We start from the raw sequence: 15,536 nt of genomic DNA on the forward strand, positions 1-15,536 counted from the left end.
AAACCAGACATTTGAGGACATCATGTTGGGCTTTGGGAAACATATTTTTCACCATTTTCTGACATATTATGGATCAAATAACTCATCGATTAGTTGGGAAAATAATTGACAGCTTAATTGAATATGAAAATAATCTTTGGTTGCAGTGCTAGTGCACTAAACGTATGTTTTTTTTTTTTTGTTTTTTTTTTTAAATGTAAATCATCACTTTACATCCAGTTTTCTTCAGAGGATGGATACATGAGCTTTTCAAAGTCACTGAATGTGTGTCTTGGACTTTATTTACATCCATCATTAAGAAATATAAACAGTATGGTGCCAAATGGTAAATCTGTCTGGAGAAGGTAGTTCTCAAAAACTGAGTGACCACGCAAGAAGGAGACAATAAGGGAAGCCACCAACCCATCATCACAACCACAGAAGCCTGTAATAACTCCTTCAGAATTGTTTGGGTGTCTTGGTGACTTCAATCACTAGTCTCCTTCTTGCACAATCATTCAGATTTACCATCAACCTCCACTGAGATTTGAATGCTGTTATCTATTAGTTACTATATCCGTCATCAGGCTCATCATTTATGAATTAAAAAGCTCATGCACAGAAAATAACACTGTCAAAAAAGTGACTTAGTCCAAACGCAAGATTGACTGGCACACAACGTAAAAATCTTGCACAAATTATGTTTGGTGTATTGTATTCGTGCTTCAGAATGAACTGTTTTTATTTTGGCCTCCAGGTTACTACCAGCACAAACAAACTGGCAGAGAAGGTTCGCCTGAGTCTGAAGTATGAAGAGGCAAAAAGAAGGTAGGCATGATGTGTGTTCACTGTTGAGTGATGATGTTTCTCACTTTTTTCATTTAATGATACTTGTAAGGAAAAGTAACTTAGACATTTTTTAAAACATGTACACATACAATGGCTGATCATCCTGTTGTATGATACTGTCACTGGGTTATCATAGTTCAATGAGGTAGAATATTTTCAGAATATCCACTTAGATTAAATATGATGCGCTGAGAAAGCAAGTTTTGTAGGGATCTAAAAACAATGCACACAATGGATTTATGAGCCATTTTTACTTCAGTGACATGTAGCCCTTTTGTCGCTGAAGTAAGATTGCTCGTAGACTATCACGATATGATTACAGACACAGATGCCTATAACTGCTTCATCGTTGTCATTGGTGACTTGGTGGCTTCCCTTATTCGTCTCGTCAGAGCACAGCTCAATGACGGTCTTTGTTACAGGAAAGCATGCCCATACTTACGCATTCCATTATTTATTTTTTTTGTAAGATCATGTTGTAGGTATATTTGTTTTCATTGCGAGTGTAAAGGGAATCATTTTAGAAATTTTAATATCTGGAAGCCTGAATTCTTTTTTTCCCTCTTTGATTTTACTTGACTTGAACAAATTAAATGTGTAAAAGCCTCAGGGTGTTCAAAGGGTGACACAGGAGGGAGAGAAAGAGATTTGTTAAGATGTAATATTAATATTTAACACAGTCATCATAATGTCTGTGTTAAAAGAACAGAACAGTCAGAAGGTCTTATCAAAAACTAACAAAATATGTGGTATCTGATGTCTGGAATTATGTTAAAATGGAAATGTAAAAACAATACGAAATAGGATAATCAATGCAAAATGGGGAATTCCAAAATGTTCTGTCCTGAGTAGTTATGAAATAAAATGGCAAGTGTAAATCCCAGACCTGCAATGTATTCCTGAAAACCTATGGAAATCATAGCCTCGTGGATGTTGTGAATGGACACCTTTGTAAACTTCATCCAGCAGCTTTGACCTTTGACCTCTGTGGTTACTACAGTTTTGACTTCAGTGTGCCTTTTAAGATTGCTGGCGATGGGGTGATTCAGAACAGTGATATTTTGACTTTCCACTTGGTGCTCTTAGATGCAAATGACCTTGACCGTTGATTAAAAGAACCCCACTGTGGAATTTATTCGATGAAGTTGTGATGATGTTCAAACTCTGGTGACGATATGATGAATAAATTTGATAGTGTCATGGATTCACTTTACTCTTGACTCCTACAGGATTGCCACCATCGAGGTTCAAATTGCCAAACTGGACAACGAGGCATGGCCAGGGCTGTTGGATCCGGAGCGGGACCGCCTCATCCTCATCAATGAGAAGGAGGAGCTGCTGAAGGAGCTGCAGTATGTTAGTCCTCGACAGCGCCTGGAGCCCAACGATGCTGAGAAGTTAGAGTATGAGAAGAAGCGCCTGGAGAGGGACCTGCAGGCTGCTCGAGACAATCAGAGCAAGGCTCTGACTGAAAGGTGGGTCGGGCTCAGCCTCCACACATCATACACAACATACATGCTCAAGCAGTTAGTTGAATGATAGTAAATTGATGGACAACCAGTTTTAAAATATCCTAATTGTTAAAATCCTGTAAATGGTACTCGTCACACAGTTGAGAAGAATTCAATTCAATTTATTTTATTTGTATTGCACCAAATCACAACAATGCTACCTCAAGCTGCTTTACATGAGTAAGGTCTAACCTTAACAAACCCCCTGAGCAAGCACACAGGCGACAGTGAGAAGGAAAAACCTCCTCTGGTGATAATGAGGAAGAAACCTCAAGCAGTAAATGGACTGCATTTATATAGCGCTTTTCCATCTGCATCAGACGCTCAAAGCGCTTTACAAATAATGCCTCACATTCACCCCGATGTCAGGCTGTTGCCATGCAAGGCACCCACTACACCCTGGGCGCAACTAGGGGATTAAGGACCTTGCACAAGGGCCCTTTGTGATTTTGTGGTCAGGCTGGGATTTGAACCAAGGGTCCTCTGGCCTCAAGCCCATTGCTTAACCACTAGACCATCACCTCGCCAAATTAATGCTCCTGAATTGAAATTAAAAGCAGTCCATCTCGGATCTTTAATTTATGTATGTTATTTATGTGCACTCCAGCTTGACCCAGGTTCAATCCGGATTGCTTTATAGCCATGTAGCGTTCAGTCCTGTCTTTCAAATCTGGCTCTCATGCATCCAGACTTAATCTGCTTGTGTTTTTGGGATATTTCTGCTTGCCAGAATGACGAGGACAACCTGGCTATGCTTCCGCTGAGGAATATTGGACAACTTGATAGATTATTTGCAGAGAGTCCTCTGGAATTTAGGAAGGAAATTATTTATTCTAACCTTGCAGAAAGTTAACTTTTTAAGATCACGTCATCAACCTGTAGTTTGTGGCTGTAGATGACATGAATTCTGCTGTAATGACGGCTTTCTGACACTAACATCTGGATTTAAAAGCAGCACAAACACAGTGGCTGCTTGCAATATTGTTTATCCGGGGCTTAGACCCCCAGATTAAAAACTTCAGAGAAATGAATTTGTTCTAAAAGTAGTGACATTGCTATTGGACTTATATTATTAACACTAGATCATTGTTACCCAAATTAGCTGTAACTGCACTGAACTGTAATTCTCGTAGCCATCTTTGGGATGGATGGATATGTCCCGCTAATTATTTCCATGCTTGGGTTTTAGGTGTTTTTTAATTCTGAAATGCATGTGTTTCCATTAAACATATGTTCATTGCTGGAATATGAATCACAGAATGCTGTGCAGCATTAGTTACTTTATACTTGTGAAAAAATTAGGACATCCTATTAAATATTTTGATTTTTTTTAAATGAAGAAATATCAACATACATTTGATCTTAATTTTCTAGATAAAGGTAATATAATTGCAATACCTTTACAACAAATATACTTGATTGCTTATTTAACTAAAGAAATTCACAAAGGTGTCAACTTCAACTGAGGAAAATATAGGACACCCTGTGCCCTAATAGCAGGTATTTCCCACTTTGGATGAAATAACCTCAATGAAATGTTTCCTCTAAGTGTCGACCAGTTTCTGACATCGACTGGCAGAAAGTTTTTCCCCCTCCTTAGTGCAGAATTTGTTAATCTGTCTGATGTTTTGGAGATTTCTTGCATGCACAGCCCATTTCATATCAGACCACAGCATCTCAGTAAGATTAAGATCAGAACTTTGACTTGGGCATCCCAGAACTCTGTCTCTTTTCTTTTGAGCCTCGGTAGTGGTCAGTGGAATGTTTTTGGTCATTGTCAGTTGCATGGTCAACTTATGCTTCAGCTTCAGTTTTTGGACAGTTGGTTTGACATTTTCCTCTGATACAAATGAAGACTTCACAGTGGGATCTTGTTCCTTTAAGCATGTTGTTGTCTACTCTTGAGCTGAGCTTGCTGAGACACTCTGATCTGGCCATGTTGTTTTAAATGTTCTCCACTTCTAAAATATTGTCCAGAAAATGTAATGTTTTTTTTCTCCCTTTCTTTTGAGATCTTTTTATTTGTTGATCTTCTAATCCTTTGCACCCGAGTATAATTTGAGGCATTTTAAGTCATGTTCTAAGACCCCCCCCACCCACCACTTCACAGGAAATTGCTTTTCTGTTAATTACATTTTACAAATCATTTTAAAAAGGCATTTCTTCAGTTTTGTTTTACTCATATTGCTTTTATCTGTCAGTATTGTTAACATGAAGATCAAATGTTGACATGTTTGAAAAAATACATAATTGTAGGTCTTTTGAAGTGTTTGATGAAGCTTGGCGTCCACTGGCACCTCACGCTGTCTGAGCCTCTTATTGGCGGCAGTGGGCTGGAGAAGGTTGGATCGATGACACGGGATTGCGTGTGTTCACACCGTGCTCTTTGTGGGTGAAACACCAGACCTTTAGACCTTCCGATGAAGACGCATTGATGAACGGGTCTCCTCTTTCCCTCCCTCCTCTGGTCTTTTCTTCATATTTTGTCTCTCCATGAAGCTATTCTTAGCAGCACCGCAGAAACATTTACGACAGACCTCCCTCACTGCTTTAGTTTTTAAAATCTCCGTCAGTATTTCTGAACATGCCTACATTTTTATCTTATTCTCTTCTTTTTACAATTAATTTCCGCTGTCCCCCCCGTTTTAATTCACTGGTATCATTTTTTACTGCCAGTGTGTAGTATCGCCCACGTTCACCTCCTAAGTTTTTTTTTTTTTTTCTCTCTCTTTTACTAAACAGCATCAGGCAGCAATCCGGAACCACAGTCCCCCCCCCTTCTCTCAGACAGTGTGCTTGTTATTCGGTGTTCAGGTCAGTCCGACCTGGGCTCAGTCTCTCTCTTTGTGCCTCGTCTCCTTTTCCTGTAACCTGAGAAACTGTAGAGCCGGGTCACAAAAGAAAGCCCTTGTAGTCCACATACGTGCTTTTGCCCACACATGCACGTGCACACACACACATACACACACATATACACATATAGAGTTCCTGGAGGTTAGGTTGTGAAAATATCAGAAGCAGTAACTTGAATGAACACACTTAACTGTTGTGTGGGCAGCTGAAGAGGAGGCACTGCTGGCCCACCACCACCAGAGGGCGCCCTGCTTGGAGTGCGGGCTCCAAGCACGAGAGGGCGCCAGACCTAGAAGAAGTGACAGCTGTCATTCATCCCCTGCCCCAGCTGTCACTCGTTCATCATCATCACCACCATAAAAGCCGGACTGCAACTCCACCTCCTCGCTGAGATTTCGACTACCATTCCTGAGGTAATCCGTCTCTGCAGTATTTGGATTAATCCACGTTTTGATCTCTGTTTGCCGCCGTTTATTCCTGTGGGACAGTTTTGTCGGAGTGGCGTGTTGTGGGAACCGCGACGTCTTCGCCTCCCACTCCCTCCAGATAAGTGACTGACAGGAGCTGCTTGAGTGTATGATTGGAGGTGGAGGTGCTCCCTCCCATCAGTGTTGGACTGTGTATTACTGAGTGTGCGGACTCACACTCACACATCCTGTTTTTGCTTTCTGCCAGCAGTGCCAGGGTCGACAGCCGGGAACAGAGGCCACCTGGGGACTCGGGACTTGGCGGCTCCGGTGTCCTTCAGACCGTTGGTGGTGGAAGCCGTGTGGAGTACGGCTTCTCTCTCGTCGGGGGGGTCTCCTATCTTTGAGCCTGCCACATGTCACCTGGTGCTAATTGACTGTGCATATTTTTTGTGTCTTTTCGTTGTGTAGCGTCACAACATTAAATTGTTACCTTTTGGTTTAGTCATTGTCCGTTCATTTGCGCCCCCTGTTGTGGGTCCGTGCTACGACACCTTCACAACAGGATTTCTCGGCCATCGTCATGGACTCTGAGGGGCGTCAACCCGAGCTTGAACGGCCAATGGAAGAACCAGGAGCGCAGGCGTCAGCAGGAGGCGTGTTGAGTGAGCTGCAGCAGATCTTAACCGCCTTCACGGCTCGGTTAGACTTAGTGACCGAGCAGAATGTCCTCCTTAATCGGAGGGTGGAGGCTCTCACCGCCAGGGTGGAAGTGCACGAGCAGGGCGCTGCTGCAGCCGCTCCTCTGGCTGGTCCTGGGCCTGTATCAGACGTTCCACTGGTCGTTCAACGAACCCCACCACCGTCCCCTGAAGCATACATAAGCCCTCCGGAACCGTACGGGGGCTGTGTCGAGACGTGCGCGGACTTCCTCATGCAGTGTTCGCTCGTCTTTTCACAGCGCCCTGTCATGTACGCATCAGACGCTAGCCGGGTGGCTTATGTGATCAATTTGCTTCGAGGAGAGGCACGCACATGGGCTACGGCGCTTTGGGAGCAGAATTCCCGGCTCCTAACGTCTTATACTGGGTTTGTACGGGAGTTCAAACAAGTGTTTGATCATCCCAACAGAGGCGAGACCGCTTCGAACGTGCTGCTGTCGATGAGACAGGGGCGCCGTAGCGCAGCCGAGTATGCAGTCGACTTCCGCATCGCGGCAGCGAGGTCCGGCTGGAATAACGTTGCGCTCCGCACCGCCTTTGTAAATGGACTGTCACCGGTCCTCAAGGAGCACCTACTGGCTAAGGAGGAACCGCGGGATTTTGACGGGCTTATTGATTTAGTTATACGCTTAGACAACCGCTTAAACGAGCATCGTCGGGAGCAGGCCGGGGGGCGTGACCGGGCACGAGCCGTCCCTCCTCCTTCCGGTTCCGACAAAGTGACGTCGTCCCCACGCTTCACTGCCAGAGAGCTCCGTGTGGCTACAGCTCCCCCTGCTGAGGAGGCTATGGACACGAGCAGGGCCAAAGTAAAAACAAACATCAGACAAAGGAGACTGGCCCGCGGGGAGTGTTTTATCTGCGGCTCATGTGAGCACATGCAGAGGGACTGCCCTAAACGGTCAAACTACAACGCCCGTCCTTAGAAACTGGGCTAAGGGTGGGCCATAATACGCACGCGGGAAAACCCCGCAAATCTGCACGAATCCCAGTAACAATCCTGAGTGGGGATTTAACCCTTCATGCCCCAACACTATTAGACACAGGGTCGGAAGGGAATCTGCTGGACAGCAGATGGGCAAAGGAAGTAGGGCTCCCCCTGGTGGCTCTGCCGGCACCATTGCAGGTGCGAGCACTAGACGGCACCCTGCTTCCATTAATCACACATCAGACTCAACCAATGACTTTGGTTGTGTCTGGGAATCACAGGGAGGAGATAGTGTTCCGCGTCACACCATCTACTTCCCGAGTGATTTTGGGCTTTCCATGGATGGTGAAGCACAATCCCCGGATTGATTGGCCGTCTGGGGTTGTGACGCAGTGGAGCGAAACCTGCCACCGGGAGTGCCTAGGATCCTCGGTTCCTCCCGGCACTACGGCTAATGAGGAGGTCAAAGTCCCCCCCAATCTATCGGCGGTGCCAAAGGAGTACCATGATCTTGCTGACGTTTTCAGCAAAGATCTGGCGCTCACTTTTCCCCCGCACCGACCGTATGATTGTGCCATCGATTTGGTTCCAGGCGCTGAGTACCCGTCCAGTAGGCTGTACAACCTCTCACGTCCGGAACGCGAATCAATGGAGACCTACATCCGGGACTCCTTAGCTGCCAGGCTGATCCGAAACTCCACCTCCCCGATGGGTGCTGGTTTCTTTTTTGTGGGCAAGAAAGACGGCGGACTCCGTCCATGCATTGATTACAGAGGGCTGAACGAGATCACGGTTCGCAACCGATACCCGTTGCCCCTGTTGGATTCTGTGTTTACGCCCCTGCATGGAGCCCAAATTTTCACTAAATTGGATCTTAGAAACGCGTACCACCTGGTTCGGATCCGGGAGGGAGACGAATGGAAGACGGCGTTTAACACCCCGTTAGGTCACTTTGAGTACCTGGTTATGCCGTTCGGCCTCACCAACGCCCCCGCGACGTTCCAAGCTTTGGTAAACGACGTCTTGCGGGACTTCCTGCATCGGTTCGTCTTCGTATATCTGGACGATATACTCATCTTCTCCCCGGACCCTGAGACCCATGTCCAGCATGTACGTCAGGTCCTACAGCGGTTGTTGGAGAATCGGCTGTTTGTGAAGGGCGAGAAGTGCGAGTTCCACCGCACTTCTTTGTCCTTCTTGGGGTTCATAATCTCCTCCAACTCCGTCGCCCCTGATCCGGCCAAGGTTGCAGCGGTGAGAGATTGGCCCCAACCGATAAGCCGTAGGAAACTACAGCAGTTCCTCGGCTTTGCATATTTCTATAGGAGGTTCATCAAAGGTTACAGTCAGGTAGTTAGCCCCCTGACTGCCCTGACCTCCACCAAAGTCCCCTTCACCTGGTCGGATCGGTGCGAAGCCGCGTTCCAGGAGTTGAAACGCCGGTTCTCGACTGCACCAGTTCTGGTGCAGCCTGATCCTGATCGCCAGTACGTAGTTGAAGTGGACGCCTCTGACTCAGGGATAGGAGCCGTGCTGTCCCAGAGCGTGGAGGCTGATAAGGTTCTCCATCCTTGTGCCTTTTTTTCCCGCAGGTTGACCCCAGCTGAACGGAACTATGATGTCGGCAATCGGGAACTCCTCGCGGTGAAGGAGGCTCTTGAAGAGTGGAGACACCTGCTGGAGGGGGCGTCGTTGCCCTTCACGGTTTTCACGGACCATCGGAACCTGGAGTACATCCGGACCGCCAAGCGGCTGAACCCCAGGCAAGCCCGCTGGTCTCTGTTCTTCGGGCGCTTTGACTTCCAGATCACGTACCGCCCCGGGACCAAGAACCAAAAACCAGATGCATTGTCCCGGGTGCATGAAGAAGAAGCCAAAGCGGAGTTGTCGAACCCCACCGAGACCATCATCCCCGAGTCCACTGTCGTGGCCACCCTCACCTGGGACGTGGAGAAGACCGTCCGGGAGGCCCTGACAAGAAGCCCGGACCCGGGGACCGGCCCCAAGAACAGACTCTACGTCCCACCAGAGGCAAGAGCTGCCGTCTTGGAATCTGTCACGGGTCCAAGCTGTCCTGTCATCCCGGAGTACGCAGGACCGTGGCAGTAGTCCAGCAGCGCTTCTGGTGGGCGTCCCTGGAAACCGACGTCCGGGACTACGTCCAGGCCTGTACCATCTGCGCCAGGGGTAAGGCGGACCACCGGAGGACGACGGGACTCCTCCATGCCCTGCCAGTGCCTCATCGCCCCTGGTCTCACATCAGCCTGGACTTCGTCACGGGCCTCCCGCCGTCCCAGGGCAACACCGTGATTCTCACGATAGTGGACCGGTTCTCCAAGGCGGCCCACTTCGTGGCCCTCCCGAAGCTCCAGACGGCCCAGGAGACAGCAGACCTTCTGGTCCACCACGTCATGCGGCTGCATGGGATACCGTCGGACGTCGTCTCGGATCGGGGCCCCCAGTTCTCTTCACAGGTGTGGAAGAGTTTCTGTAAGGAGCTGGGGGCCACCGTAAGTCTCTCGTCCGGGTACCACCCCCAGACCAACGGCCAGGCAGAGCGGGCTAATCAGGAGTTCGAGCAAGCCCTCCGATGTGTCACCTCCGCGCATCCGGCGGCCTGGAGTCACCATCTGGCCTGGATCGAGTATGCCCACAACAGCCAAGTTTCGTCTGCTACCGGCCTCTCCCCTTTTGAGGCATGTTTGGGGTACCAGCCCCCGTTGTTCCCGTTGGTGGAGGGAGAGGTCGGTGTGCCCTCGGTCCAGGCCCATCTCAGGAGGTGCCGCCGGGTGTGGCGGGCCGCCCGCTCTGCATTGGTCAAGGCCCGGACGAGGGCTAAGGCCCATGCGGACTGCCGGCGTTTCCCGGCCCCCACATACCAGCCTGGGCAGGAGGTGTGGCTTTCGACCAAGGACATCCCTCTGTCTGTCACCTCCCCTAAATTGAAAGACAGATTCATCGGACCATTTGAGATCCTCAAGATCTCGGCCGCAGTGAAGCTTCGACTCCCGGCTTCACTGCGGATTCACCCCGTCTTTCACGTTTCCCGTCTCAAGCCACACCACACCTCGCCCCTCTGTACTCCGGGACCACCGCCGCCTCCTGCCCGGCTCATCGACGGGGAGCCTGCTTGGACAGTGCGCAGGCTCCTGGACGTCCGTCGTAAGGGCCGGGGTTTCCAATATCTGGTGGACTGGGAGGGGTATGGACCTGAGGAACGCTCCTGGGTGAAGAGGAGCTTCATCCTGGACCCGGCCCTCCTGGCCGATTTCTACGCAAGACATCCGGACAAGCCTGGTCGGACGCCAGGAGGCGCCCGTTGAGGGGGGGGGTCCTGTTGTGTGGGCCGCTGAAGAGGAGGCACTGCTGGCCCACCACCACCAGAGGGCGCCCTGCTTGGAGTGCGGGCTCCAAGCACGAGAGGGCGCCAGACCTAGAAGAAGTGACAGCTGTCATTCATCCCCTGCCCCAGCTGTCACTCGTTCATCATCATCACCACCATAAAAGCCGGACTGCAACTCCACCTCCTCGCCGAGAAATCGACTACCATTCCTGAGGTAATCCGTCTCTGCAGTATTGGATTAATCCACGTTTTGATCTCTGTTTGCAGCCGTTTATTCCTGTGGGACAGTTTTGTCGGAGTGGCGTGTTGTGGGAACCGCGACGTCTTCGCCTCCCACTCCCTCCAGATAAGTGACTGACAGGAGCTGCTTGAGTGTATGATTGGAGGTGGAGGTGCTCCCTCCCATCAGTGTTGGACTGTGTATTACTGAGTGTGCGGACTCACACTCACACATCCTGTTTTTGCTTTCTGCCAGCAGTGCCAGGGTCGACAGCCGGGAACAGAGGCCACCTGGGGACTCGGGACTTGGCGGCTCCGGTGTCCTTCAGACCGTTGGTGGTGGAAGCCGTGTGGAGTACGGCTTCTCTCTCGTCGGGGGGGTCTCCTATCTTCGAGCCTGCCACACGTCACCTGGTGCTAATTGACTGTGCATATTTTTTGTCTTTTCGTTGTGTAGCGTCACAACATTAAATTGTTACCTTTTGGTTTAGTCATTGTCCGTTCATTTGCGCCCCCTGTTGTGGGTCCGTGCTACGACACCTTCACAACATTAACGCCTCACAAAATGCAGTAAAACTTTTTTTTTTTATGTGCCCCAAATTTAAAGCTAACTATTGTTTTCTCTTTATTGATTGATTTTTTTTTTTAGCTTCCAGATCAAAGATCAGCAACCACATGGTTCATAGGTGCACATCCTTTCTTTTTGTTCACCTGATCCACTCATAACTCAGAAGTGAAGCAGAATAGTTCCTGAGTAGTACTTAGCTTGGAGGTCGCTTAAAGCTGTCTCACACCGTGACTGACAGAGCGCACTGATTAGTTGCGTATATAAATATTTTGTCTGGTGGTAAAATTGCGTAATCCATCTGTCTCCTGTGTATTTGGGTATTCTGTGTACTCTGATGGCCAGATGATGTCACATTTTCACTGGCAGCTGAATTCTACAGATGAATTTCCTCAGTTTCAAGACATATATGCGTGGTGGCGGGATGCTGGATTTGAGCGGGATTCGCTGATGTTTGGACATAAATGTGGATAAGAATCAACAACTGTGCATCGCCATCTCACCAAGAGAATCTTCTGGGCACTCTGAGGTCCAGATAAAAAAGATTAAAGGGGCGGTGGTCAGCAAGCGGTTCAGTGCGCTTGTTTCCAGTGCAGAAGGTTCCTGATTCAAACCCCACCCCTACCCATTCTGCATACAATATAGAGCTGCGTCAGGAAGGGCATCCAGTGTAAAACGTACGCCAAATCAACTTGCAAATCCACTTCTGACCTGTTGTGGCAACCATGAGTGAAAACGAGGAAGAATCCGAAGGGACTTACTTATATATATATATATATATATATATATATATATATATATATATATATATATATATATATATATATATATATATCCTCCTTTTTTTTTTTTTTCTTGTAGATTTTGTAGGTTGCTTTGGAATAAATCGTCAATGGTGGGAAACCTCTCTACATGCATTGTTGCTTTCATAGTGAAACATGTTGGGCGAGTGTTGTGCATCAAGTGTGTTTGGTCTTTCAACTCCAACAGGGTTTCACTTTCATCTTTTTGTGCTGGTATTTGAACCTGTGAGCTCACAGCCATTTAAATTAAATGAGGGAATAAAAACTCTGCACTTCAAGTATGTGTGCAGTTTTTGGTGAATGTCTGGTTCCACTAGCAAACCAAACCATTTTTTTTTCCATCTCAGCTGTCTCACTTTCCACAGGCTCCAGTGTTGCCGAACTAAATCTTCTATTAATTCCAGTCATCCATTCATCAAAGAATACAGAGTAAAATATGCATCTTTCAGACAAAGACGTCTACAGTGTTGTTTTCTTTTACTGAGATTGGAGCTGATGTTGTTTTCCTTCATGCTGATAACGTGCATTCAATCAATCAAATCACTTTATTTATCCCCGAGGGCCAGTTTTAAAAAGACACGACAGTAGCTTGGAAGACTTTAAAAAATAAATAACATACACACAATACACAACCATCAACAATATACACAGACTATGAAACCGCATTCAACAGCTAAAAAAGTTATATGTGCTGGATTATAAAGTGCTTTTAAATAAAGTGCTATTAAAATGTGCTTCAAACATCAGATTCCAAGCCATGAGGGAGTTAAAGTTCAGCGTTTAGGAGCTGGACAGCCCTGGGGATAAAGGTTGTCTTTCTCCTCTGAGTCTGACAGCCTGGACAATGAAGTCTGCATCCTGAAGGGAGCCACTCAAACTCTGAAGAAAGCACATGGGTGGAGTCATGTAATATTTTGCGAGCAGTTTTACTGTCAGTTGATCACATAAAGAGGTGAGAGACCGAACAGGTTGCCCAATGATTTTAGAGCGAACCTTGGCCACATGCAGCAGACAATTTCTGTTTTGCAGAGTGATGAGTGGAACCAGCAAGTGAAAGAGAATGTGATTACCTTTTCAGTGAATGCATAATAAAATGTAGTGAGAATGACCTTGTTTACATTGAATGATTTCAGCTTTCTAAGAAGGTACTGTCTCCGGTGACATTTCTTGAGCAATACATCCGTGTTAGGGGAGAACCTCAGTGAGTTGTCAAAGAGTGTCTCGAGATATTTATATTCCTCCACATTGTTGTGCACACACTTCTCACACTCACACTTCTTGCTGATGTTGACATGGAAGCAGTTTACTTAAACCAAAATTAAAATCCTCACCGATGGGGAGGGAGCATTTTGGAATATTTTTGTAAGAGCCATCACTTTGGAGGTTGTCTTGGTTTTATTCTGTCTGGTAAGTATCAAACAGAGAAATGTCTTAGAGGCTCCCCTGGGCCTCCTTGTTGCTTCAGTTATAATGTGGTGAAGGCTTCAACCCTCGCTTCTGGAACCACGGCAGGTCTGGTTCTGACTGAAACCGCGGTGTTAAACTCTGCGCCTCCACTCAGCCCATACATGCTGTGCTGATGCACTTTGTTGTTGTGTGCTGTTCTGCTTCATCATGTAATTGCTAATGCCAAACTGTGAAACGGAGAAACTGTGTCATGGCTCCTGTCTGTTGGCTTCTTCTTCTGATTTTTGTTTTCAGATCCAGAGGTTTTTAAACTGCATTGACATGAGTTTCAGACTTTTTAATTGCATACTTGTTGATGCATCGGGTTTCCCACAAATGACGCCTGCAGCACATGAACACAAAGCAGCAGCAGAAAATAACTGCACACTCTTCTTCAGTTTAAAGGTCTCCTGTATTTATAGAGATGATAAGGATTCTGTTAAAACAGATAACCAGCTGAACTGTGTTTTGTTGTTGCAGGCTGCGTCTCCACTGCAGGAGAAACAAACTGGTCAGAGAGCTGGAGGAGATGGTGCGACTGGCCACATCGCTACACACACAGCTAAAAAGGTTTGCTCACTTCTGTAGCTCTTATTTTCCATATGGACAGGGTGTTATTTATTTATTTATTTATTTATTTTTTAAGATTATACTTCAAGCATTTTTTTTCTTTATTGGATAGTAAAGTGATCATCAGCTGGAATCCAACCAGCAGCATTACAACTTGTGTGTGTGCGCGCGAGTGAGTGCATGTTTTAAGGCTGATTCAGGATCGATTTATGGCCATGGATACTATACTAGTCCACTACAGTTTCAACTGTCTGGTCATCTGCAATCAAATGGTTATGAATTTGCAAAAAGGGTGATTTTTTTTTTTTGTTTGTTTTTTGTTTTTTTTTATTTGTTTTTACTTTTATCCTTTGTTGTTCAACTTATGTTCACTGTAAAACAGTCATTTCGGGAAGTAACCTCATCGGATAAAAAATTTCTGAAGTTATGAATATAATAAGTATGTTTGCACTTTCTGGTGTTGCGGACTCTACATAGGAGAAACAACTGGCCATACAGATTTAGAAGAAAACAGGTGTACATAATATAATTTAACACATCCTCTTACATATGTATCAAGATATGGTTTAGAGTAGACACGTCATAATTTGAGAGAATATTTCGACATTCATATGATCAGTTACATTCCATTACAGACTCTACAGGCCAACTATGATGACCATTTACGGTCTGTCTTTTTTTGTTATTAATTTAAGGTGTCAATATGAATTTTATTCTCAGCAGAAACATACTCAGAATGTTATTTTTAATACTAAAATGAACCCAGTTTATTTCGTCATTATGAGGCCATTACAGACGCTACATAAATCTCCGGGCAAGACACAACAGATGGTTGATGGCTGTTTTACACCACCCAGACAGTTCAGATTACCACTGTGTGTCTTAACCTTTCAATACAAATCAAAGTTTGTATGTCATCAATTCATATCATAAAGTATTTGCAAATTTGTCATGCTGAAAACACACCATTTTAATTTTAATTTGCATTCTTTTTAAAAGAAAAATATCCTTTCACTGTATTAATTCACTGCTTTGATCAAGTAGGCAGTTGTTAGTGTTAGAACCAAGAGAAAAAAAACACATGTTCTAATGGAAACAACAGAACTGTAACTGGGATAATAATGTAGTTTATCAGCCAAATACAGTGACTATGGGTGAACATCCTGGTGTAAATTAAAGTGATGCTGCAGCATTTTGAGCCTGTGTTAGATGGTGAATATAGTACAAGGGGATAATTATTTTCTTAAGAAGCAGTCAGAGTTTATGTGAGCATCATATTGTGAAATGTGTGTCAGCAAAACAAACTGTTGAGATTTCTTGTTCCATAGATGTCAGTCCTTT

The 15,536-nt window shown here is 46.1% G+C and overlaps 1 protein-coding gene across 1 annotated transcript in view; it reads left to right on the forward strand.

The window, feature by feature from the left end:
• wwc1 (WW and C2 domain containing 1) overlaps positions 1-15,536 on the forward strand; it is a 157,867-nt gene that overhangs the window by 99,583 nt on the left and 42,748 nt on the right. The window contains exons 8-10 of the mRNA XM_034177856.1: positions 737-807; positions 2,058-2,303; positions 14,106-14,195. Coding sequence (XP_034033747.1) covers positions 737-807; positions 2,058-2,303; positions 14,106-14,195 — 407 coding nt within the window. The remainder of the gene's footprint in view (positions 1-736; positions 808-2,057; positions 2,304-14,105; positions 14,196-15,536) is intronic.

This window comes from Thalassophryne amazonica, chromosome 9, assembly GCF_902500255.1.
Source record: "Thalassophryne amazonica chromosome 9, fThaAma1.1, whole genome shotgun sequence".
Classification (NCBI taxonomy): domain Eukaryota; kingdom Metazoa; phylum Chordata; class Actinopteri; order Batrachoidiformes; family Batrachoididae; genus Thalassophryne; species Thalassophryne amazonica.